Source organism: Panthera onca, chromosome X (assembly GCF_046562875.1).
Source record: "Panthera onca isolate mPanOnc1 chromosome X, mPanOnc1 haplotype 2, whole genome shotgun sequence".
Taxonomy (NCBI): Eukaryota; Metazoa; Chordata; class Mammalia; order Carnivora; family Felidae; genus Panthera; species Panthera onca.
Genome location: NC_138357.1, coordinates 1,692,516 through 1,717,972, shown reverse-complemented (window position 1 = coordinate 1,717,972; position 25,457 = coordinate 1,692,516). Strand labels below are relative to the sequence as shown.

Below are 25,457 nucleotides of genomic sequence, written 5' to 3'. Positions count from 1 at the left end.
ATTGGCGGGAGGAGGGACCCGCGCTCGAGGGCAGTTGGCGCGCGAGGGGGCGGTGCGCGGAGGGAGCAGTGCGCGAGGCGACTTGGCACGAGGAGGGGGCGGTGCTCGGAGGGGGCGGCACGCGAGGGCAATTGGCACGAGGAGGGGCGGTGCGCGGAGGGAGCGGAGTGCGCAAGGAATCAGCACGAGGAGGGGGCGGAGCTCAGAGAGTCGCACGGCGCCGACTTACACGCTCTGCGGACCCGCTTCGCGGCATTCGGTTCTCAGACGCCGAAGAGTTCGCAGCTATGGCAGACTCCGCGGTGAGCACTGCGACGGCCGAGGAGACCAAACCCGACTGGAAGACCCTGCAGATCTTGCGAGACATGGCTAATCGCCTGCGCATCCATTCTATCAGGGCTACCTGCGCTTCGAGCTCCGGGTAAGGTTCCCCCGTCAGAGGCATCGTGGTGGCCGGCGCCTGAGGTGTAAGGGAGTCGTTGGGAGGTGGGCGGGCAGGCGGGCTCAGTCGTAGAGGCCCCGTTTGGGGCCGCGGGGGGAAGCATGGACGGGCCCGCGTGGCCGGCGGGTCTGCGTTGGGGGGGGGGGGGGGGGAAGGGAGCGGCTCCCGTGGTCTCTCCCATTGAGTAGCAGGCAGCCCAGAATCTTCCGGGCCCGGCGGGGAGGCGTCCTGGGGACGGCCTCGGGCCAGAGTGGGAAGGGGGCGTGCGGCCGTGGCGTTGTGTGGGCAGCTGCCCTAGACGCTGGAGTCCCGGACTCGAAAGCGAGCCGCGGAGAAGGCGGCGGGTAAGTGGGAACGGCCGCCGAAGGCGGCTTTCCGGTCCCCTGGCGTGTGCCAGGACGGTCGGGTTCGTGCGGTCGCGGTGTGGTAGCTTTTTCGTGAGGCGCGCGGGCGGTGGGACGGTTCGCATTCCCTGGGGGGGCGTGCTCGTGCTTGAAATTCACCAGTGAGGCCCTCGGGGCCATGTTTTCCTGTGCAGAGAGGTTTTTGACTCCTGGGTCAGGCTTCTCCTTAGTCACGGGTGTATTTCAAATCTCTACTTGGTCCTTAGTGTTCTTGAATTTTCTGCTTCTAGAAGTTTCTCGGCTGTTAGCCGATGTGTACAGTTCTTCGTAGTACCGTGTGTTCCCTTTTACGTCTGTATGGTTGGTAGTACTGTTTTTGTCCTCATTTTAGAAATGAAACTGGTGTTTTCAAATCAGTAAAATTTAAAGTTAAAATGTCTTCGTTTTTGTTAATTTTGGTCACGTTATTAAACAACTAGCTTTTGTTTTCATTGATTTGTTTTACCGGTTTTCTTGGTCTCCATTTCTGTTCTAATTTATTTTTGCTCTAATCTTTATTACTCTTGTAGATTTAGGTTTAATTTTGCTAGTTCTTATGTTGTAAAGTAAGGGTTTTGATTTTTTGATCTTTAGTTCTTCACGAAAGCATTCGTAGTTGTAAATTTCTTAGTATGGCTTTTGTGTCCCGTAAAGTTTGGTGTGCTGTTTTCATATTCCAGGTATTTTTTTAAGTAAAAAAAATTGGGGAGAAAGCTCGCCGGCGGGCGGGACGCCCCGGGGGGGGGGGGGGGGGGAGGGGCGGGCGGGACGCACGCGGGCCCTCATAGGGGGAGGGGTGGGGAGAGAGGGAGAGCGTGCATCTTAAGCAGGCCCCATGCTTAGTGTAGAGCCAGGCTCAGCCAGACCTCAGGACTTCAAGATCCTGACCTGATCACGGAAATCAAGAGTTGGGCTCTTAACGCACTGCGCCACGCATGCGCCCCTCCGAGTATTTTCTAATTTCCCCTTTTTTGACATATTGGCTGGTTAAGAGTGTGGTATTTAATTTCCACAAATGTGTGGATTTTCCAGTTTTCCTTCTGTTAGTAATTTCTAACTTCAGTGGTGAAATAAAATACATTCCATGATCATCCCTTTTCTCAAATAAAATCTTTTCAATACTGAACTATGGTATTAAGGTTGCATAGATGAATTTAAGAACTAACTGCGTATTTTGGGTTTTTTTTTTTTAACTTTCATTTTGCTCCCTTAGCCTACAGAATTAATAATGGTTTGCATTTCTTCAAGGTATCTAGCAATTTTTGTTTTTTTAATTTTTTAATATGTAACAATTGTAAAATTCCTGTCCTCCACTTATGGAATACTTGCGAGGCAAGGGGTTAAGTCTCTGCTTTGTAATTGTGAAGTTTGAAAGAAGAGATGATTAATACATGTGAGTTGGGCCTAAAATCTTTTCTGCAAGTTGAGGCAGGGGTTCTAGAGAGTTGGTTTTGTTCCCCTGTCCTGTCTCCTCTTCCCTTCTGGATTAATGGACTGGCTGGACTCCCAGGCCAGCTGCTCTCTAAGAAGAGCAGTTACTTTGGATTTCAGTAAGGACCTCCAGTTATTCCACTGTGAGAAACTTGGGTCTCACCGTTCACTTCCTAAAAGAAAATCATTTTGGGTAGTATGTGATCTTTGCAGTGTTTCGTATTTTTTTTTTTTAATTTCCAGTTTTGAGATAATTGACAGCTAGTTTTCTGTAAGTGTAAGGTATACAGCATGGTGATTTATGTATATCATGAAAGGATTGCCATGATAAGTTAACGTCTGTGTTATATACGTAGAAATCTTTTTTCATTGTGATGACAACTGTTAGGGTATACTCTCTCAAATATACTATATAGCAGTGTTAGCTGTGGTCATTATGCTGTACCTTACATCTCTGGTAGTTACCTCGTGATTGGACACTTGTACCTTTTGACCACCTTCATCTAATTCCTCCCTCCCCCATCCCCTGCCTCTGGTAGCCATAAATCTGATTCTTTTCCTGGGACTTTGGAGGTGTTTTTGTTTTTAGATGACACATGTGAGTGAGGTCAGCCGGTATTTCTTTCTCTGTTGACTTATTTCATTTAGCATAATGCCCTCAAAGTCTGTCCATTTTGTCACAAATGGCAAATAGCCATTTGATCTACATATCCCATCTTTGTTAATGTACATTTGGGTTGTTCCTATGTCTTGGCTGTTGTGAATAATGCTATGGACAGATGGATGCAGATTTTCTTGACATAGTGTTTTCACTTCATTTAGATATATTCCCAGAAGTAGGATTGCTGGATCATATGGTAGTTTAATTTTTAATTTTTTGAGGATCCTCCATACTGTAAATTAGTTGCACTAACTTACAATCCCACCAACAGTGCACATGAGGATTCCCTTTTGCCCACACCTTGGCCAGCATTGGTTACCTCTTGGCTTTTTGGTAGCCATTCTAACAAGTGTGAGGTGATACCTCCTTGTCGTTTTAACTTGCTTTTCTCTGATTAGTGATTTTGGGCATCATTTCACATGCCTGTTGCTCATGCATATATTTGTGTGTGGGGGGGGGGTGTTCAGGTTCTTTGCCTATATTTTTACCTAAATTTTTTTAGGTTATTGGGTTGTATGAGTTTTTCTATGTTTTGGATATTAACCCCTCATCAGATAAAACGATTGGCAATATTTTTTCCTGTTCTGTAGGTTGTTTCACCTTGTTGATGGTTCCTTTGCTGTACAGAAGCTTTTTAGTTTGATGTAGTCCCCCTTGTTTATCTTTTATTGCTTTGGCTTTAGCTGTTGTATCTAAAAAACAAGGATACACGTCGAGGTTTCTTCCTAGGTTTTTTTCTAGGAGGCTTAATGGTTTCTGGTCTTACATTTAAGTCTTAATTTTATTTTAACTTAATTTCTGTGAGTGAACACTAGCATTATAGTTTCATTTTTTCACATGTGATACCCAATTCCCAGCGCCATTTATTGAAGAGACTGTTCTTTCTGCATTGAATATTCTTGGCTTTCTCGTCAAATTCTAGTTTCTCATACATGCATGGGTTAATTTGTGCTTCATGGTGTTTTTGATCAATGATCTCAAAGATAAATTCAGGTAAGTAAAAGACTACTCAGGTGCTGATAGTCACCAGATGAACTTGCCCCAAGTATACAGGTGCTCCATTGATAGAGGGGGAGCTGGTCTTGAAGATATTGCTCTCCACAGGGAGAGAGGTTATGAAGTTACTGGGCCTTATAGCATCCTTAAAAGCCATGAACTTGGGAGGCAGTGGCCCTGCATCCCTTTTCCTTGGCTGGATTCTTCCATGCCTGGGAGAAAGGACTGCTGCTTCTAGTCTGAGAAGCCTGTGTAATAAAAGGCCTCCTTGTGCACCGGGTCCCTGGTGAATCACCTGTGAGAAATGACCTGTACCATGTCTGTCTTTAAGCCATCCCACGTCCTCCAGTAGTGCTGCTGAGGTCATGGCCGTGCTGTTCTTTCACATCATGAGGTATAAACAGGAGGACCCGGAGAACCCAGATAATGACCGTTTCATCCTCTCAAAGGTAAGTCCCCACAGGAGCCCGGAGCCTGCCCAGTTGCTTCTTAAAAGTCATTTTCAAAGCCACCACGTGGCAACAAGACCGGAAATGGGCTGTTTATTTTTTTGGTTCTTCTTTGCCTAATGTCTTGAGTCTCTTCAGTCTGCTGTGACAAAATAACTACAGACTGGGTAGCTTATAAAGCATAAAAGCTTATTTCTAGTAGTTTTGGAAATGGAAGTCCAAGATCAAGGCACCAGCATGGTCACTGCTGGTGGGGGGTCCTCTTCCTGGTTGCAGATTTTTCATTGTACTCTCACATAGAAGGGGAAGTAGTCTCCTTAGGCCCTGTTTTATAAGGGCACTAATCCCATTTGTGAGGGTTCTGCCCTTGCAACCTAATCACCACCCAAAGACCCCCCCCCCCACCCTCCTGATACCACTTTCGGCCTTAGATTTTCAACATCAGCGTTTTGAGAGGCACAAATACTGAGACGATAGCACCTTGTAAAGGTTTAAGAGATGTTCTAGCAAGGATTGCAGTAGTGGAAAGGATGCTTGTGGCAACTGGCCACCCTTCCTTTCCTTTGTTGGTGCTCTGCCTTACGCCACCTAGCACTAAAGCCCCCCCCCCCCCCCAGGTCCCCAGCAGGGTCATGCTCCCATCTTCTGCCACCTGGGTAGAGGTGGGCAACATTAGTGGATCTATGTTGAGCTCAAGGAAAATTGAGTTGAATTTGGAGGGATATTCCACCCGACAGTTAGCTTTATTTTCTATTTCTCAGTAAATTTGACCTGACACAATGGGAGGATTTTCTCATTATACTAGGTGTAGCACCAGGTATCTCATGACATTGAGGGGCAGGAAAGGGGAGTAATATTAAAAGCAGGGTTGATCTAAAAGAACATTCAGTTCTTTTGATGTTGTCTGAAAGTTTGTGGTGTTCTGAGAGAAACATTTAAAACTCAGCCGGCGTGTACAAATAGAAACCTCAGATCTGGGTAGTGGGTGTTAGTTTAGAGAATAAAGTCAGAATATGGGCATGGCTGAAGTACCTGGGGTCATATTTCTGACCCATGTCTTGGTGTCTGAAATGTGATTTCAAATGAGGTTTGGCGAAAGATAAAATTTCTGAGCATGTAGTGTAGAAAAAGCAAGATGAAGCAAAAGTGGTCCCTTAGCAACAAACCTAGGTGAAGAGTATATGGGATTTCGTTGTACTATCTTTACAAGTTTTCTATAAGCTTGACTTTTGCAATAAAAAGTAAATGGGGGCGCCTGGGTGGCTCAGTGGGTTGAGCATCCGACTTTGGCTCAGGTCATGATCTCACGGTCTGTGGGCTCTGTGCTGGCAGCTCAGAGCCTGGAGCCTGCTTCAGATTCTGTGTCTCCCTCTCTCTCTGCCCCTCCCCTCTCATGCTCTGTCTCTGTCAAAAATATTTTTAAAAATTTTAAGTAATAAATGCAGATGTACAAACAGCATGCGCACACAGATCTCTGGTTTAAAACCTGTAAGATGGGATGCCTGGGTGGCTCAGTTCAGAATTCGACTCTTGATTTCGGCTCAGGTCATGATCTCAAGGTTAGCGAGTTCAAGTCCCACATCTGAACTCTCTGCCCCTCCCCTGTGTGTGTGCTTAGTCTTTCAAAACTTAAAAAAAAAAAATTAAACTGTAAGATGGCTGGATTGTCCTGTAACTGTTGCTGTCTTAGTGGGATAAAGAGGCTTTCTGGCATACGGTAGCAGGTTGGGCACTGTTCAGCTGCCAGAATTTATGGACTCATCAGATTTAAGAAGCAGGTGAGTTTGGAAGGAAAGAGAAAACACCTAGGAGTGTAGTTCATCTTGGCATTGGCTGAGAATGGAATAAATGGACTTGCTATGGCAGAAGAGCCACAGTCTTCACGATTGGTACTCCTGGGATGTGAATGTCCGGCACCAACAACTGCATCAGGAGGCTCACTGTTAAGGCCTGGCAGTATCGGTATTGCTGACTATGAGGTGCTGTGAAGGCTTTTGGGGAGGTTTTTGTGATCCCTGTATATCCACTTCTATCTCGCCGCAGGGCCTTGTTTTTTATCAGCTGTTTCTCCAACCAAGCAGGCCAGAGAAGTAACCAAAAGTTCTTTTTGTAAACTGGTTCCTCAAGCGTATTTTGGGCCAGAACAAAGGTAAGAAGTGCCACCTGAAAGAGCAGTCTTTTCCCAGTGTGCATAGATAGCACCTCGTATGCGTTCTATTGTAGCTCTTGCTCCTCCCCCCAGTCGTGAGTGTATCCCCCCTTGCCACAGCGTAAGGGTTCTTGGGGAGGGTAAGGGAACCCATGTGGGGTGCCTCCACCATGCTGAGTGTTGTGCTGGTGCTTGCCAATCTTCTCAATCCTACAGTCTCCTGATGCCTGAGGGGGACTCTTTAGCAGAACTAGAGACATCAGGAGAGACTTCAGCGGGATGGTTCTGCAGGGCTAGGAGTACAAAACAGAGGGAGTCTCTGGGGGCACAAAAGTGTGAAGAAAGCTAAGGACAGTTAAGAGCCCTGGGCGGAGCACGACGAGAGAAGGATCAGAGACTAACAAGTACCGTTGGCCCATCCTTGGTACAAAACACCTCATTATTTGCTTGAATGGAGGGGACATTTGAGTGGAGGACGAGTCAGACAGGAAACCTGGGTAACCAGCATGTTGGATGGGCTTGAGCATCCCGGATCCAAGGGAAGTGAGGGTGGGAGGGTTTACTAGTTGAAACAGTCCAGGAAAGCCTCGAAGCTGACATTTGAGCAGAGACTTGGGGTGGGGGGGTGCGTAGTGAGAGGGAACTGTGTGCCTGTTTAGACTCCTGCACTTGGGGGATAGGGAGCTGTGAGTGCTAAGGCCCTGAGGCAGGTGTATGCCCAGGGCATTCAAGGGATGCAAGAAAGCCAGGGCATCCAAAGCGATGGCAGGAGAGAGTAGGACATTATGGGGGCTGGAGAGTGGTGTAAGAACTTGGGCTCTACTTGGCACAAAATAGACCTTGGACAGCTCTCTGCAGGGTGAGGAGTGGACCTAGGTTTTGACAGCCTCCCCCTGGTGGCTCTGTTGAGAATAGGTATGGGGGGAAGTAAGGAGGTTAACTGCAGTGAGAATTGAGATGTCTGTGGTCAGTTTAAGATGGTGGCAGGGGAAGCAGTGAATAAGTTCAGTGTGTCTTCGGAAGCTTGGGACCTTTGACACCACCTTGTGGCACTCAGAGGCCATTATCTTTATGGATAGTAGTAACCTGTGCATAGACCCAGGAGGAGGGGAGAGGAAGCAGTGGTGTAAAGTGATTCATCTCTGGCATGAGCACTTACAGATGACTGCTTCTGAAATCTCATTTGACCTGAGTTTTACAAACCAGGGAAATTGTAATCTTCAATTGGGGGGTGGGGGGCGCAGGGCACAAGTGAACGAGGGGCAGAGAATCCCATGCAGGGTCCACACTGTCAGCACAGAGCCTGAAGTAGGGCTTGAGCTCACCTGATGCAGGACTTGAACTCCTGAACCATGAGATCATGACCTGAACCAAACTCGGATGCTTAACCAACTCAGCCACCCAGGAGCCTCCATTTTCTTAAAATGTTTATTTTTGAAGGGGAGAGAGTGCAAGTTGGGGGAGGGGCAGAGAAAGAATCCCAAGCAGACTCCACAAACTGTCAGCACAGAGCCCACCTCGGGGCTCAGTCTCACAAACCGTGAGATCGTGACCCAAGCGAAGATCGAGAGACGCTTAACCAACTGAGCCATCCAGGCACTCCGGTGTTTCAGAACCCGCATTCTCCAAAGAGATTGAACATCTGGTTTGTGCAGGACTACACGAAAGGCTTTGTGAAAATGGCAAGGCTCATGCTTACATTTTCTGCTTTGCTCTTAGGCTCTGTTTAGGCTGCTGTGTGAAGAAATTTCCTTTCTCTATAATTCCACAGGTCCAGCTGACCTTGGATTACCTATGGCTCCCCCTGTGTTTGATGTTGATCTGAGACTCGGGGTGCTATGTGGGTGTGGTAAAGAGAAATCCACCCCAAAGGGTGGGAGGGGCCGTGCCAGAGAGCAGCCTGTGCTCCATGCTGGAAGTTGGACTGATAACTTTGTGTCCTGTAGGTATGTCTAAGTTCATTTGGTCCCTTCTCTTACAGAGGCTGTCATTTGTTGATGTGGCAACTGGATGGCTTGGGCAAGGACTGGGGGCTGCTTGTGGGATGGCATATACTGGCAAGTACTTTGACAAAGCCAGGTAAGGCTCTTATCCACTGTTTACCTGTCCCCACCACACCCCTCAGGCACTTTGGCTTTACTTATGGTTTACTAGTTTCGGAAGACCGTGATTGTTTAGAAAGGTCAGGTTCCCAAGTGTTCTAGCAGTAGAGAAATTGTGTTTCTGTAAACTGTTCTGGCTTCTCTGGTTGGATTCTAAGTGCTGCCTGTAGTGTATAGACTGGTTTATTTCTGTTGCTCTCTAAGAGTGACATGTTTGTGTTTTCCATTTCTCCTGAGCCTCATTATAGAGCTAGTAGCTGGTACATTTGCGACTCGTTGGGCCCCGTTGTATGTTAATAATCAAAGAGTTCCTTTTTTAGAGTGGTTCCACCAGTGTCTTTCCTACAGGGGTGTATGCCCAATTGCCGCTGATGTGTGAGCAAGATGGGGTGGTGCTGGGGGTCCCCAGGGTTGGCCGTGTTGGTGTGCATGTTCTCCCGAGATGCACCGGACGTGCCTGAGTCCAGATCCAGTCACATCTTGGTTCCATCCCAGGTGGCCCCTTTGGAGACACTTGGTTGTGCTTCCTCCACTGCTCAGGCAGCTACCCTGTTCCATCTCCCAGGAGTCTGTTAACGTTTTCATCTCATTATTGCCTGTATTAGTTCCTGTCCTGTAATCAATTTTTAAACTTTTTTTTTTTTTTAATGTTTATTCAGAGACCAAGTGTGAGCAGGGGAGGGGCAGAAAGAGAAGGAGACACAGAATCTGAAACAGGTTCCAGACTCTGAGCTGCCAGCATTAGAGCCTAATGCAGGCTTGAACCCGTGAACCATGAGATCATGACCTTAGCTAAAGTCAGCCGCTTAACGACTGAGCCACCCAGGCACCCCATTAATCATTTTTTTAAAAACTTTGCAGCGTTTTGGTGGGGTCTAGGTTGTGTCTTATTGGTCTTAACGTTTTTGTGTTTTTGTTGTGGAGAAGTTCATGGTTTACAACAGAACGTATGCTCCTGAGGTACAGTGTTTTGTTGTGATTGTTGTAATAAATTTGTTAGATTAGAAATAGTGGTTGTGCTTAAAACGGAGCTTACCAAGAAACTGTATATATGAATGTTGTTTGGGTGTTTAAGGGGCTACTTTCTCCACATCCCCTGTTGTTTGTGGGTCCCAGAGACGTGGCAGAAGAATGCTAGAATAAGAAAACTAGCCCAAAAATCCATCTTGTGAGGCCCAAGTTTTTAAAGCTGTTTCCTTAGCTCGTAGAGTTTGGACAGAACTGAAAAGAAGAAGTTTTAGGAACGTAACGATGTGTGAAGCAACTATTTCATTCTATTCCTTTGTTTTTCTCCATGAAATACATTTGCTTGAGTGCTCCAGAAGATCCCTAAGCAGGGTCTTAACCTTTCTTGGCTTGCCCTAGCTACCGGGTGTTCTGCCTCTTGGGAGATGGTGAGTCCTCAGAAGGCTCCGTCTGGGAAGCATTGGCTTTTGCTTCCCACTACAATCTGGATAACCTTGTGGCCATCTTCGACGTGAACCGCCTGGGCCACAGTGGTGCCTTGCCCGTTGAGCACTGCGTGGATGTCTATCAGAAGCGCTGCGAAGCCTTTGGGTAACTGTGTCCTGTTTTATGTCACCCTTTTGCCCCATTCCCACTTCACCTTGTAACCTAGCCTCCTCCTGGGTTGACAGGTGGAATACTTACGTGGTGGACGGACGTGATGTGGAGGTACTGTGCCAGGTGTTCTTGCAGGCAAGTCAAGTAAAGAACAAGCCCACTGCTGTAGTTGCCAAAACCTTCAAGGGCCGGGGCACTCCAAGTAAGCAAATGTTTCTTTTCTGCTCGGGGTTATTGAAAACATCTGTCTGCACAGCAGTGTGGCAGGAGGAGACTCAGTCTGGCCAGGCAGACATCTGGCTTAATGCTCAGTGATCCCACCTGTAATGTGCTGGAGGCCCTTGCTCTCCTTGGTCCTTACACATAGTGGGTCTGGTTAGGGTTGGAGGGGAAGCCCAGACCCCCAGCAAGTGAGCAGTGATTTTTCCGTGTGCAGGAGGGAGTAGCTAGGAGGATAGTCCATCAGAGGACTGGCAGAGAGCAATTTGCATAGAAGTGCAGAGTGAGAGAGAATGCTATTATATGCGTGAACAGATAGGCAAATAAGGGCATGTACACTTGTCTGTGCCCACACTCTCTGGGAGGACACCTACAGACCTGGTGATAGTGGCACTCCTGGAAAAGGTACCTGTGGAACTGAGGGTCAGGGAAGGAAGACGGGGTTTTGAAAGTCTGGCAGATTTCAAAGCTGTACCTGAAGTCATTCAAGTATAAATAGTTGCAAAGGGTGTGATTCCTGCTTTAATATCTGTGCTTTAGAATAAAACTTTCATGACTCTTCCTTAAAATACAGTCTTACTGTGGTGTCCCCAGTTCAGTAAATGACCACTTGACCAGTTTGTTCCTGGGAGAATTCTGGGTATTATCCTTGCCTTCACCTCTCCCTTATGTGCCCCCTACATGCAAACACAGTCTGTCATCGATTTGGATTGATTCGGGTTGATCTCAGATCTGCTTCTTGCTCTCCGTTTCCCATGCTCAGACCCAAGTCCTCTCTCCCTAATTATAGTCTCCCCAAGCCAGTCTCCACACGGCTGCCATGGTGGTCTTTGTACATCTAAGAGCTCATCAGTCACCTCCCCACTCCAAATTCCTCTGTGGTTTCCTGTCTTGATTCTGACAAAACTCAAACTCTTTATACGCACAGGATCCTCCATGGTCCACCCTGCCTGTCTCTCCAGCTTCCTATCCCACACTCCCCCCTCCATTCACCAGCATATGGGCCAGTGCCTCCCCCCAAGAGCCTCTGGGCCTTTTCAGGCTGTCCTCTGGGGCTGCAGTACCAACTCGGGCTCCCTGTGCCAGGTTTTTATTCTTGTGAGTCCTCAGCTAATATCTTTTCCATAGGGATGTCTTTGAGATGATCTAACAGACGCTCCATTATGTACTTCTGGAACAAATGTCTTTTATTTGGTTGCAGGTATTGAAGATGCAGAAAATTGGCATGGAAAGCCAATGCCAAAAGAGCGAGCTGATGCAATTATCAAACTAATTGAGAGCCAGATACAGACCAACGAGAATCTTGACCCAAAACCCCCTATTGAAGACTCCCCTCAAATCAACATCCTAGATATAGAAATGATCTCTCTACCTGCTTACACAGTTGATGAGAAGGTAGGCAAACTGTTCTTTTTTTTTTTTTTTTTTTTAAATACCCAGGACTCTTCATTTACTCTGATCTCCATGGATGAACCAGTTATTAGATTGCATGACATTTAACTAAAGGTTATATGCAATAAAAATAGGTTTATTTTCTCTTTTATTATTTCTGATTTTTATTTCAAACTTCAGTCTGAATTTTCTTACTAGTCAATTGATACTTCTAAGCGTCTAGTGCTGTGTAGCTTTTGCTTGCAAAATTGTGGTGTGGCAGTCTACTCTGTGTGAAACTGCCACAATTCTGTGTCTACTTTAAGGGTTGGGGCCTGGCTGGCCAAGGTTTCGAACTTACCCCTGGATTACAGAAAGAAGTAGGTCAATTCATCAAAGACCAATTCTTCAAAAGAAACAAATTAGGTATGAAACCCTGCCATAATAGCAGACCCCAAATAGGCAGAGTCTTCAGGACCAAAGAAAAACAAGGTGATGAACCCAGAAGGAAAGAATTGTTTAGCCTTCATTTATTTATTTCGAGATCTTTAGAGTGTTGCTTATGTTTTCTTAGCCTGGTAATAGGGGTTAAAGTGAATTGATTACACCAGAAATTGGGGGGGGGGGAACAGAAGAAAGGTGTTAATCAGGAAAATGCACATATTAATGAAGGGCACCACTTTAACTGTTCATACTCTTAGAACTAATAATACAACTCCTAGGAATTTATCCGGCAGAACTATCTATGCAAGTGTGCAGTTATGTCTAGAAGAATGAGTGTTGGGGCACCTGGGTGGCTCAGTTGGTTGAACATCTGACTCTTGATTTCAACTCAGGTCATGATCCCAGGTCACGGGGTCAAGCCCCACATCAGGCTCAGTGCTGAAAATAGCCTGCTTGGAATTCTCTCTCCCTCTGCCTGTCTCCCCCCACCTTAAAATAGGTAGTAAACTGATTTCAGCATTGAATGCTTATGGAATTGGAAGAACCCAGCAAGAGGCTAAGAGTTCACCCCAATTACTAAATTTTTCAAGTTGTAAAGCAGCATAAAATTGTTTTTGTGTAGAAAACCGTAAAAGGTGTGGGGCATCATATATTATTAGAAACCATTGAAAAGTGCATTTGGAGAAATGACACCAAATTGAAGATGGAAGGTGGGATTTTGAGAACTTTTTTTTTCTTTATTTTTCGAGAGAGAGCAGAGGAGGGGCAGAGGGAGCAAGAATCCCAAGCAGGGCACGAAACAAATTATGACCTGAGCCAAAATCAAGAGTCCAACGCTTAACTAAGCCAGCCAGGTGCCCTTGAACTTCCATTTTTTTTAAAAGAGGTTATGTTTTTTATGAACAGGAAAAAATTAAGTCCGGTTCATAAAAAATGAATGAGTTTAAAAACCAAGTCAGGGGCACCTGGCTGGCTCAGTCAGAAGAGCATTAGCTCTTGATCCTCAGGGTCCTAATAAGTTCAAGCCCCACATTGGGTGTAGAGAGGACTTAAAAATAAATGGACTTTAAAAAATGGCGTGCCTGGGTGGCCCTGTCAGTTAAGCATCTGACTCTTGGTTTTGGCTCAGGTAATGATCTCCTAGGTTTGTGGGTTCAAGCCCCGTGTTCAGCTCCACACTGACCTTGCGGAGCCTGCTTGGGATTCTTTGTCTCCCTCTCTCTCTGTCCCTCTCCCGCTTGTGCTGTTTCTCTCAGAATAAATATCAAAGAAAACTTTAAACCAATAAACAGGACTGATAAGACACTTCTATTAGATTCTTGATCTAGAGGTCTTAAACCTAGAGCCCTCTTCATACTTCGCAGTGAAGTATCTCATTAATCTGCCAGAGTGTCAGCCCCACTCTGGAAGTGTTCGCCAATGAGGTTAAATAATAGTAAAAGATTCCCTCCTGACTAGGAGGAAGGCAAGCCTCTCCTCATTTGTAGGTGATAAAGTTGTATGTCTGGAAAACCCAAGAGAATCAGCTGGAAACAGTTATAAATAAGAGTCCAGTAAAAGAGCTTGTATCAAAACTAATATATGGGGGTGCCTGGGTGGCTTAGTTGGTGAAGTGTCCGACTTCAGCTCAGGTCATGATCTCGCGGTTCGTGAGTTTGAGCCCTGTGTCAGGCTGTCTGCTGTCACTGCACAGCCTGCTTCGGATCCTCTGTCCCCCCTCTCTCTGCCCCTCCTTGTGCACGCGCTCTCTCAAAAATACTCAAAAAAAAAAGATTCACTCCTTTTTTATATTAACAAAACAGATGACTTTTGTAATGGCAAGAAAAACTAAAAAACTTAAATATATAGGAGCTATATTAAGATACTTTTAGGGGCACCTGGGTGGCTCAGTTGGTTAAGTCTCTGACTTCATCTCAGGTCATGATCTCATTTACGGGTTTGAGCCCCATGTTGGGCTCTCTGCTGACAGCTCAGAGCCTGGAGCCCGCTTCAGATTCTGGGTCTCCCTCTCTCTCTGCCCCTCCCCCCTCACACACTGTCTCTCCCCTTCAAAAATAAACATCAAAATTTTTTTTAAAAAGGTACTTTTAAAACTGTAGCCCCAAAAAGAAACCCACATGCTTTGTATATATGAGATGCTCAACAAATATCTGTACATAGACCATTTCTGAAAAGATGCTACACAGACTCGTCCTTTCTGTCTGCCTCTGGGCAAGGGACTGGGTGGATGGCGGACAGGTGAGCAGGGAGAGGATGGCCTCTTCACCTGAGGCTTTCATAACTTGAATTTTGTACTATCTACATGAATTGTTTATTTTTAAAAATATGTGTTTAGAGAAATGAACACAGACTCATTGAAGAGACCAACCTTTTTCTTTAATGACTTTATTGAGATATGACTCTATATATAATCCATCCATTTGAAGTACAATTCAGTGGTTTAAAAGCATGTTAACAGAATCGTCCAGTTACCACCACACTCAGTCTTAAAGCATTTCCATCACCCTCAAAGGAAAAAAAAAAAAAAAAAAAACCCATGCCCATTAGCAGTCACCCTCTATTTCCCCCAGCCCCTAGTAACCACTCGTCTACTTTCTGTGAAATTGCCTATTCCGGACATTTCATATTAAATAGTTATGTGTGAACCTTTTGTCTGGCTTCTTAGCATGATGTTTTTGAGGTCCATCCCTGTTGTACAGTATTGCGTTTTATGAATATACTATACATTTTGTTTACGCATTCAATTCTTGATGGACATTTAGGTTTTTTCTACTTTTATGGCTGTTGTAACTGCTGCTTTGAACATTTGTGTGCAAGGTTTTGTTGAGATCTAGTTTCCTCTTGGGTATATACCTAGGAATAGAACTGCTGGGTCACGTGATAATTCTGTTTGACATTTTGAGAAAATGCCAAACCTTAATTTCTAGTAGAAAAACTCAATATTGTGAAAATGTCAACTATCCCCTGAATCCATAAACTCAGTTCAATCTCAATATCCTAATGGAATTTCTTGTTGGTATCATGATTCTAAAGTTCTATGTTTTAAGGGGTGCCTGGGTGGCTCAGTTGGTTTAAGCATCCAACTCTTGATTTTGGCTCGAGTCATGATCTCACAGTTTGTGGGTTCTGGCTCCACACTGACAGCAAGGAGCCTGCTCAATGGGATTCTCTTGCTCCCTCTCTCTGCCCCTCCCCCACTTGTGTTTTCTCCCCCCCCCCCCTGCAAAATAAACTTTTAAAAAATGTTCTCCATTTTAATTTTTGCACTGTGCATTATCAGTTTTATAGTTACAAAGTCACAGGCGTTTGCATTTTGGGAAATTTAAGTATTTTGATAAACTTCTGTGAGGGGTGCCTGGGTGGCTCAGGTAAGTATCCAGCTGTTTCAGCTCTGGTCATAATCTCACAGTTCATGAGTTCAAGTCCACAGCAGGGCCTGTGCTGACAGTGTGGAGCCTGCTTGGGATTCTCTTGTCTCCCTTTCTCTCTGCCTCTCTCTCAAAAATAAACATTTAAAAAATTTTGTTTTGGTGAACTATATGAATGGGGGCAGAAGAATAAGTTTTTTTGAGAATTGCTACCCAGTGAACCAAGGATGGGCTTAAGATTGGCTAGCCATCCATTTTTGTGACACAAAAGGAAATTCTTGATGAATTACAAATTTGCTTTCTTCGTTAAGACAAAAGACCATTTGTAATCCACAAAATTTCACCTTCTAAATCTGTTCTAGAAAACTCTACCGTTTGATTTTTTTCCAGGTAGCTACTCGGAAAGCATGTGGTTTGGCGCTGGCTAAACTGGGCCATGCAAATGATAGAGTCATTGTGCTGGATGGTGACACCAAGAGCTCCACCTTCGCAGACATATTCAAGAAGGAGCACCCTGAGCGCTTCATTGAATGTTTTATTGCTGAGCAAAACATGGTGCGTGTACTGTGGGTGTTCCTCCTGGGTCTTCTCATTGACAGTGGCCTGCTGGACACAGGAGGCCAGCCCCGAATTACAGTTTTTCTTTCCATTTATAAAAGCAAAGGTACTGGAGGAAAAAATGGCACTGAGGAAGCAAGTCGAGAGTAGCTAGGCAGTTTGTGGGGTAGCTTCCAGGACTGCTAGGATTCATTTGGAACAAGTAGTAGTTATCAATTTTTTTTGATTGCCAGGTTTTAAAAATAAGATTTTCTGTAGAATCCAAATTTCTGGATTCTCTTAAAGAATAGGAAGATCTGTCAGCACCGAGACAGCATTACCTCCTGCCACCAGTTGGCTGGAACTAAGCAGGGGCCCCCTTTAGATGGGTGTCCACAGCTGGCCATGTCCCTGCCTCTGGCCACCCTGCACTTTCATTTATGGTGCTTCTCTGGCCCTGTTAGTATTAGAATTTAAGCTACCCTGTTAGGTAAAGTAGATCGTTACATCTGTAAGCATAAATACGTTTTTCTCTAGGTCTCATTAAGTTATTTCCATTTTGAATGGAAAAAATACAATCCATCATTCTCCAAATTGAGTCTCTTATCAGAAAGCTTGCTCCCCATCTCATTGATTCCTTTAGTTAGCAGCCTTCAGCATATACTCTGTACTGATGGGTTCCCACAGTGGAAAGAAAATTAGTAAAACTGCAGCTAATAAGTAGTATCCAATGCCATGTCAAACCTGGTGGCTATGGTAGGAATGTAACCGGGGCCAATCAGGGATGGTCTCTCAGTTGACATGACATTTAAGCTGAGATTTAAGTGATGAGTCGTGCACAGATCTGGAAGACAGCATTAACAGCAGAGAGGGCACAGCTATCTCTGCAGCAGGCCAACATTTGAACCATCTAGGGAGAAAAAGTGGCAGCATGGTGAGTACAGGAGGAAATTGGCAAGGTCACCAGGGGCCAGATCATATGGTGCTTTTACTGGCCACTTTCAGTGTCTTGGGTTCTTTTGCAGTTTACTGGGAAACCACATGATATGTTTTACAAGGCCCTGCAACGTTAAGAATAGCTTGCTGGGGGGCGGGGTGACAGAAGATGGGGACTTGGGCCAGGTTGGAAGTAAGTGGACTCATCTGGAATCTCTTTGGGAAGGAGAGCCAACAGGATGCCATAAGGGTGGGTGTCAGGGCAAGAACCAAGGCTGGCACTCGGTAGAGAGTGGTGTCACTTCCCAAGATGGACACGACTGGGGGAGAAGTGGATTTGGGGGCATGGGAGCTCTGTTTGGGCCCTGGGGGGTCAGAGTACTGGTTGGTAAGGGGTCAGGTAGTTGGGAGGATAAATCAGTTGTCTTCAAGTGTATTCTATGAATGTGTTTTTCTAAACTATGTATTCTTCTGCCTAGTTTTAAGATAAAATTTAAATTCTTGTTACAAATTTAAGTAGTTAACAAAAGATAGTTTCCCATATATTGAATTTGAGGCACTTTAATACTCAAATTATCCAATTAAAGATCACACAAGGACTCCTTAGTTGTCAGAAGCATTTCTATCTCAATTCTTATTGCTGTTCTATTGCTGTAACTTTTTTTTATACATGAAAGCCTTTTATTGATAACCTGGAAGAGGCTGGGCAGAGAGTAGGAAGTGGGAAAGTGAGGATGGTATGAGAAGTTTTTTGTGAGGGAGAGCCCAGGTGAAGGGTGGTATCTGGAGGGGGAGGGGGAGGTGGAGAGGTAGAGATAGAAGATATGAGCATATATTCGAGTGGTGAGAGAGTAACACGAGAAAGGGGCTGGATCCATGAGGGGAGGGGATAACTGCACTGCTGGAGATGCCCTTGAGAACTCAGGAGAAGGGTGAGATTCAGCATGGCAGGTGGGCCAGTGGGCCGTAGGTAGGTGCAGGTACCCTGTCTCCTAGCCAGCAGGTGGGTGGTTGGGGGCCGATGGGAGAGCCTCTGTTGTTCTCTTCTCGTTTCCCAGGAGATGCAAAGTGAGGGCACCATGTGAGGGAATAAGGAGAAGGGTGCAGAAGGGGACCTGCCAGGACTGTGGGGAGGGAGGCTTTGAATGTCCCGAGCTTTTCTGTCTTCTCTTCCCTATCTTCCTGACTCGAAGGAGCCAAGTCAGTGCCCCAATTCCTGTTATTTCTGGAAGTTTGGGGGACATCAGGGGTTTGCCAGATTTCGGGTTTGCCCAGCTACGTGCCTGGGGAAGGATGAGAGGTGGTGGGGGGAATGTGGAGTAGAGATTATCCTGGGACACACTGTGTACAGGGGAAGGGAAAAGGAGGGGCAGGGTTCAAGCATTTGTTTTCCCTTTCACTATTGTGGTTTTGTTTTCCCAAGGCTTCCACATTTTAATATTTTTTAAATAGGCCAACTATTCTAAGGGTGTCTAATTCACATTTTTATTGCAGGTGAGCGTGGCACTGGGATGTGCCACCCGTGGTCGGACTGTTGCTTTTGTCAGCACCTTCGCTGCCTTTTTGACCCGAGCATTTGATCAAATCCGGATGGGAGCCATTTCTCAAACCAACATCAACCTTGTTGGGTCCCACTGTGGAATATCTGTTGGTATGAGTTCTCAGTATCGGCATGTTTTGTTTTGCTTTTAGAATTTAAGGGTTTTTTTAATGCTTATTTTTGGAGAGAGTGTGTGTGGGGTGGGGGGGGGGGGGGACAGCAGAGAGAGGGAGGCACAGAATCCAAAGCAGGCTCCAGGGATCTGGAAGGTCAGTTAGGATCCTAACCCACAGTGATGGCTCATGGGAGACATGTAGCAGTTAATTATGGCATTATATTGGCCCAAGAATTGGACAGTTTTGTAGGGCTCAGCTACAAGTGTGGGCCCTCCCCCCCCATGGAAATAAGCTTTTGTTTATCCAGCAGAGGGCAGGTTCCCAGTTGGCCCTTGATCATGCGTTTTTGGGCCATGGCTTTGCTTTCTCAGGTGAAGATGGTGCCTCCCAGATGGCCCTGGAGGATCTGGCCATGTTCCGAGCTGTTCCCAACTGCACTATTTTCTATCCAAGTGATGCCATCTCAACAGAACATGCTGTTTTCCTGGCAGCCAATAGCACGGTATTTTTTTTTTATTATTATTTTTGAGAGTGTGAATGGGGGAGGGGCGGGGAGGCACAGAATTTGAAGCAGGCTCCAGGCTGTCAGCAGAGAGCCCAACAAGGGGCTCAAACCCACGAACTGTGAGATCATGACCTGAGCCGAAGTCGGACATTTTGACTGAGCCACCCAGGTGCTGCACTAAGGTATTTTTTTTTTTTTTTTTAAGGGGACACTTTAAGACAAAATGCTTCTGGGCTCTGCTGCTAGTTTGATACTGATGATTGGGTTTTTCCCATTATTTTCTCAGTGTAAAGATCGTATTTGTTATAGAAAATTTGGCTGTACGATTCCTTTAAGAGACAGAACAATTACCCCAAAAAAGTGAGCATGTAGAACATAAACATCACATTGTAAAAGACAGTACAAAAGGACACGAAACAGCTGACGGCCCATATGGGGCAGGGCTCAACACGGCGAGGAGAGTGCTCTGGGTGCTCCAAGGAAAGGGGGGCTGTCAGCAATGTCCTGGGAATGGGCTCCAGGAGGGATCAGTGATGTTGGCCTTAGACACATCCCATGCTGTCACCACCTCATGATACCCAGGAAGCTGGAGAGTGACCAGTGGGTGGCCAGTGTCTCCACTGTAGACAGATCTCTGAGTCCCCAGCCCAGGTCCGCCCTCTGAAACCTCTTAGAAGGGCAGGAGTATGAATTGTGCCCCACTTGCCCTTTTGCAAGTCTCCCACAAGGGCTGTAGATGGACTCAACCTAATTCCTGTCTAGAACCCAGCTGCAGGGCAGGGTAGAGGACAGTCTGAACCTTTTCAGCTGCTCCACCTAATGGTCAACAGACTCCTCTCACCACCAGCGCTGTGCCCACCCATGGCCCTGCATAGGCAGCCCTGGGCATGGTTGGGATAGAACCAGTGTTCCTAAACTAATAGCTTATAATGTATAGTTTTTTAAAGAATGAAATATTACGAACTATTATGGCAAAAATTAGTTGTTTAACGTCGTGTTCTGGGATTTTTATTAAACATGAGTCCATTCTGTGGCCTGCATTTGTGTTCTGCAGAGAAAGAACAAGTCCGTGGGTATGTGAGAAAGCTTTCCTATGTCACTGAATGTGATAGCATAGAAGGCTTGTCACTGAGGGCATCTGCCAGGGTCCTACGTAGGTTTTTGCCTGGCTTGGTAGTGATCTGATCAGGTGCCACCTGACGTGTTTGCCAGTAGTTGTATAGATGTTTATCCTCTGCTCCAAAATGTGTGCTTTGTTCTTAGTGAAAAGAACTGTTTAGTCGTCTTTCCCCCCCCCCCCCCTTTTAAAACAAGTTTATTAGTTGGAAATTTAGTTTGATTTTTTTTTTTTTTTAACTGTAGTTCTGGTTTTAATTTACGCCCTAGGGGATATGCTATATTCGGACCAGCCGACCAGAAACTGCAGTTATTTACACCCAACAAGAAAGCTTTGAGATCGGACGGGCCAAGGTAAGATCTTAAGTCCTGTAGTGCCTTCTAGTATCATTTCATGTGGAGAGATCTGGTCTAAAGCTAGCACTAGGTATCCCTACAGTCAAGGCTTGATCCTTTCTTTGCTCTAGTTTAAAAAAAATTCCATTGTGACCTTTACCTGCTTTTCCTCAGGAAGGAGCATTCTATCAGTATCAGCCTAAGCAAACTTTTTCCCTTTCCAAACGGAGTCTCTTCTTTGTTGAACTCTTAAAGTGGTAACAACTTAAAGGTCCTTGAGTTGTTGGGGTGTAAATTACCACAGCCTGGAGCTAAACGAAATAGTACAACCGATTTCAAATGAATAATGAATCTGTTAGGTTTGGGTTTTGCAGATCCAAGCCAGGAATAAAAGGGAACATGAATGTCTTGCCACTGGCCATTGTGTGGCACTGAAGTTGGTGGGATGTGGCCTTGCCCATGGGCCTGATAAAGGCTAGCATCACTGGGCACTTGCTATCTTCTGTGTTCTCGCAAAAACCCTAGAAGCACAGATTGGTAGCAGCCCTGTGTTGTAGGTGAGGGGCTTACTACGGGTTCACAGCAGCAAGACCAGGATTCAGACCAAGACATTGACCTGGTCTCTGTTGGGGGCCGTGTATGTGCAAAGAACAGAACCAACAGCGTCTGGGGAGAAAATAAGTGACTCTGCTCCGCCACCTGGAGAGCAGAGCTCGCAGATGTTCTGACACATTTCCTTCCTGCCTTTCTTACGGCGTATATGTTTTATGTAGTTGAGATCATATTGCAGAAGAAAGTTTGTATGTTTTATCTTTTAAGCTTTTTTGGAATGTCATTCATACTTAAATGTGTGAAAGAGCACTAGCCAGTGTTGAAGGAACAACAGGTGACATCTGACTTGATTGCTAAGAACTAAGCTGCTGGAGAATTCATAGTTTGTAGTGCTCAGAAGGACTGTGTCTGAGTACTACTGAATGGCTTTAGTGCTGCAGAAAAAGCGGGCATAACCAGATGATTGTGACCTGCTGCTGGGTAGCTTGCCAGCACTGAATGAGAAAGCCGCAGTATTCATCTTCAGTGTTAACCACAGGTTCTGTTGTTCCCCTTACTCTCCCGTGGAAACTCAAGGCTTGAATGTCTCTGAGGGTGGAGGGTGGGGGTCTCGGTGAGTGACCTGTAATTTGGCAGAGCTTTCTCATAGCTTGTCGTCTTTTTCCCCTAATATTTGCCCTGTCCTGACACAATGAAGTACATTTCCTGATGGTAAAGGATGTGAGTTAAAATGTGTGTGATAATGTGCGTGGCATGGATAATTCAAGGGCTAGGTTTTGCAAAGGGGGTGTGCGTTATGTATTTATATGGATGTATATGAAAAAGTTAGGATATTCTCAAAGAATGGGGTGGTTTAGAAGCCCTGAATGTTTGTACTGTCAGCAGTGCTTAAGCTACAAGGAAACCTATACAAAAGGATGAAGTGCAGAATAGTTCCAGATGCCTTTGGTTGAGTGACTTTGGAGGAAATAGAAGTCTATGGAAAAAAAGGCCAGGCCCCTGTCCTTGCTTACAGAATAGCTAGTGGATGAGCATGTAGGCTTCGATGTCAGATGGGCTTGGCTGTTTGCCTCAGCCCTATCCTGAGCAAGTTCCTCTCCCATTCTGAGGTTTGCTTTTTCCAGCCACAGAATGAGCCCTCTAATGCATGGGCTTTATAGGGCATTTGGACATGCAAGGTGCTTTGCACAGTACATGTCGCAAATGCCCCCAAATTATCCCCATTGACGTGTTCATCGTCAGAGTCCAGTCTGTGCGCACGCCCCAACGAGATGTTGCGGGTGGTCCAGAAATAGTGCTGTTACAGACCCTCTGTGAGTGTGAGTCTGTGGTCTGCAACATGTGTCCCATACAACTTGTTTCTGGCCCTCTGCCTTTCAGATCCGATTTGAAGTCCACCTTCTTTGCTAGAGGGGCATTTTGTTATTCTGTAAGAACTTAGTGATTTGGCACCATGTATATCATGAAGCGTGATAGGTGAATTTGTAAAGTGAATATGAAGTAGGATTTATCAAAAAGAGTGTCATTTGTCAGTGTGTTGATGCAGCTTTTTTTTATAGTGAATTATTAAGCAGTAAAATTGGTAGGATCAGGGAAGAGCAATGTAGCAGAGTGTTATGTTTGAGATGTGCTCCGTGCATAGTAACCACGGCTTTTTTGTTCAATGGGCATAATACCAGGTTGTCCGCCACAGTGTCAATGACAAAGTCACGGTTATTGGAGCTGGAGTGACACTGCATGAAGCCTTAGCAGCTGCCGAAGATCTTTCCAAGCAAGGTCAGTTGGTGGTTGGTGAACATTGAAGTTTAAGCTGGGCAGAGGTAGGACTTGGGCTGCCTCATGTGCCCCAGTTGGTCTTTTTATTCTAAGTCCATTTCACACATAAACCTGGCTATTGCTGTTTTCCAGATATTTCCATCCGTGTCATTGACCTTTTTACCATTAAACCGCTGGATACTGTCACCATCATGTCCAGTGCAAAAGCCACAGGTGGCCGTATTATCACAGTGGAGGATCACTACCCAGAAGGTATGTGCAAGCCTTTGAGGGTCATGTTGAAAGTCTGCTTTGGTTAGAAGTGTTTTTGTTTACCATGATGGGAAGCGTGACCTGCTTCAGGGTGTCAGCCAGCCAGCCACTCATACAACAGTCTTTATTACTGCTCTTTGCAAGTATATCATCTTACGGGTCTCTTGCCCACCTACACCAGCTCCTCGCGGAGGGCGGGAAGGGCATGCCCATACTCATTTGTGTGACCCCGGCACAGTGCCTGGTCCCCGGGTGGCTTAGTGGCAGCACAAAGGAGTGTCTATAACTTTCTTGCGGGCAGGAAGGGATCATAATGAAAAGCTTCACAGTTGCTCTTGAGTTTTGAATGATTAATAAATTGTTCCCCTCTCAAAATGGGAAATAGTGCCTTGCAAGCAGAGAACGTGGCAACTGCAAAAAAAAAAAAAAAAAAAAGTGTGCATGGCAGGGAGAGGGAGGGAACTGGCAATGTCAGGTGGGGCACATGAGGGAGTGGAGAGTTGCATGTGTTCATGTATCAGGGGCCCCAAGAGCACCCCCCGCCCCCCGCATGATCACTGAGCACTTAATGGCTTTAGTGATCCTCTGGAAGCACTCTGCTCTCACAGCTGAGGTTATTACGAGGAGAGAACACACACCAGGACCCGCAAGGACAGAAGACACAGGTCAGGGTGAAGGACCCCACGTCTTGGGCTCCCTCCCTCCCTTCCGTGGGGGGACCACTGAGTGCTCTCCCTTCTCCAGCAGTGACAGATGCGTCCCTGGAGACCAGCGAACCCACTCAAGACTCCGCAGCATGGGTCTTACTGGGCACTGGCCACACGGGCCCCCTCTGCCGGGCACACAGCAAAGCAGTTGTTCCTGGGTACTCACACCAGCCCATTGCCCAGGTGTCACCTGAGGACTAGCCTTGCAAGCAGCCTTGCTGAAGCTGGTGGCCTGCTGGTCATTCTTTTCTGTATGGTTTATTGGTTGGCATAATCGTTTTGGGTTTCCTGACAGCCTTAAGTATCTCAGCTTGCAGACCCCCGCATCTACGGAGCCCCAATTGAGCTCCTGTTGTAGTGGGGCTGGGAGGAATTTGGAGACCCACAGTTTCGAATGAGACTTCTTTTGGCTAGCCAGAGGGTGGCTGTTGACGTGAATCAATGGCTGCTGAAGAATATTTTTCCCTAGGAGCCAGCAAATTCAAAGGCTTCTATACCTTGAGGCTTTAAGGCTGACCGGCTGCTTCCAGAACAGAGCCTCATGTCTCTTGTTTCCCCAGGTGGCATCGGGGAGGCCGTCGCTGCAGCTGTCTCTATGGAGCCTGACATCTTGGTCCATCAGCTGGCAGTGGCAGGAATCCCTCGGAGTGGGAAGCCCAGTGAGCTGCTAGATATGTTCGGAATCAGTGCAAAACACATCATAGTGGCTGTGAAATGTATGTTGATGAACTAAAATAGCTGTTAACTTCTGACATACTACCGTTTAAATCTATACTGTTGTGCTTTGTTTTTATAAGCAAAGCAAGTTAACTACCTTAGGCTATAACTACATATGCAAGTGTAACACTGATCTTTTAGTCATTATATAGTGTGTTATAAGGTTAAAAATAACAGAGGAGCTGACAAAACAACCACCTAATATGAAGTTTTCTGAGAGGACAACATGTAACTGAATTGGGCATCAGCTAGTGTAAATTTCCCAAATGTGTGTAGAAGTGAAGAAAGGCAAATTGAACCGTGCACTGCAGTCCCTCAGGCTTGGGACACTAGCACCCTGCCACACCCCGCTGTCCGAGTTCGAGAGTTTGTGCGCTGCCATCCTACCTGCAGCTTCCCGGGTCCAGTGTGACTGTAGTTGCCCTGCAGTGTCCTCCCGGTGCTTCATTTCATCTCCCCTCCACAGCCCGGCGCAGAGGCCGCAGAGCAGTGGCAAAAGCTCTTAGGATGTCCTGTGCTGCTTGCAGAGGGGACCCAACCAGTTCTAGTCCCCACACTGCACTCCCTTGCACTCCCTTGTGAGGTCTCAGAAATGTCTCGTTTGTCCAGTGCCCAGACCAAATCTGATAGCTCAATTGCATTCCTCTACTAATACTTGTTACTGTTAATACTAGTTACTGTTAATAAAGCATTTTAAAAAGCAGCTGCTTGATTCCATTTGTGCGATTCGGTTTCTGTTTGCTAGAAATTCCTTCCTTAATTAGAATTTTATCTCAACCAGGGGAGCGA

The 25,457-nt window shown here is 46.0% G+C and overlaps 1 protein-coding gene across 1 annotated transcript; it reads left to right on the top strand.

Annotated features, from left to right (window-relative positions):
* Positions 1-184: 184 nt before the first annotated feature.
* TKTL1 (transketolase like 1) lies at positions 185-25,371 on the top strand. The gene is made up of 13 exons (XM_081794017.1): positions 185-421; positions 4,245-4,362; positions 8,493-8,590; positions 9,979-10,170; positions 10,251-10,378; positions 11,597-11,790; positions 15,969-16,133; positions 18,546-18,702; positions 19,079-19,209; positions 20,599-20,682; positions 22,896-22,992; positions 23,125-23,244; positions 24,512-25,371. The coding sequence occupies exons 1-13, from the start codon at positions 288-290 to the stop codon at positions 24,682-24,684; spliced, it is 1,791 nt and encodes a 596-aa protein (XP_081650143.1). The 5' UTR covers positions 185-287; the 3' UTR covers positions 24,685-25,371.
* Positions 25,372-25,457: the final 86 nt, after the last annotated feature.

Excerpts from the sequence above, each read along its gene's own strand:
- TKTL1 (XM_081794017.1), top strand. The coding sequence starts at position 288 with ATGGCAGACTCCGCGGTGAGCACTGCGACGGCCGAGGAGACCAAACCC. Across the intron at positions 4,363-8,492 it reads ACCGTTTCATCCTCTCAAAG|AGGCTGTCATTTGTTGATGT; the intron begins GTAAGTCCCCAC and ends CTTCTCTTACAG. Across the intron at positions 20,683-22,895 it reads TTGAGATCGGACGGGCCAAG|GTTGTCCGCCACAGTGTCAA; the intron begins GTAAGATCTTAA and ends GCATAATACCAG.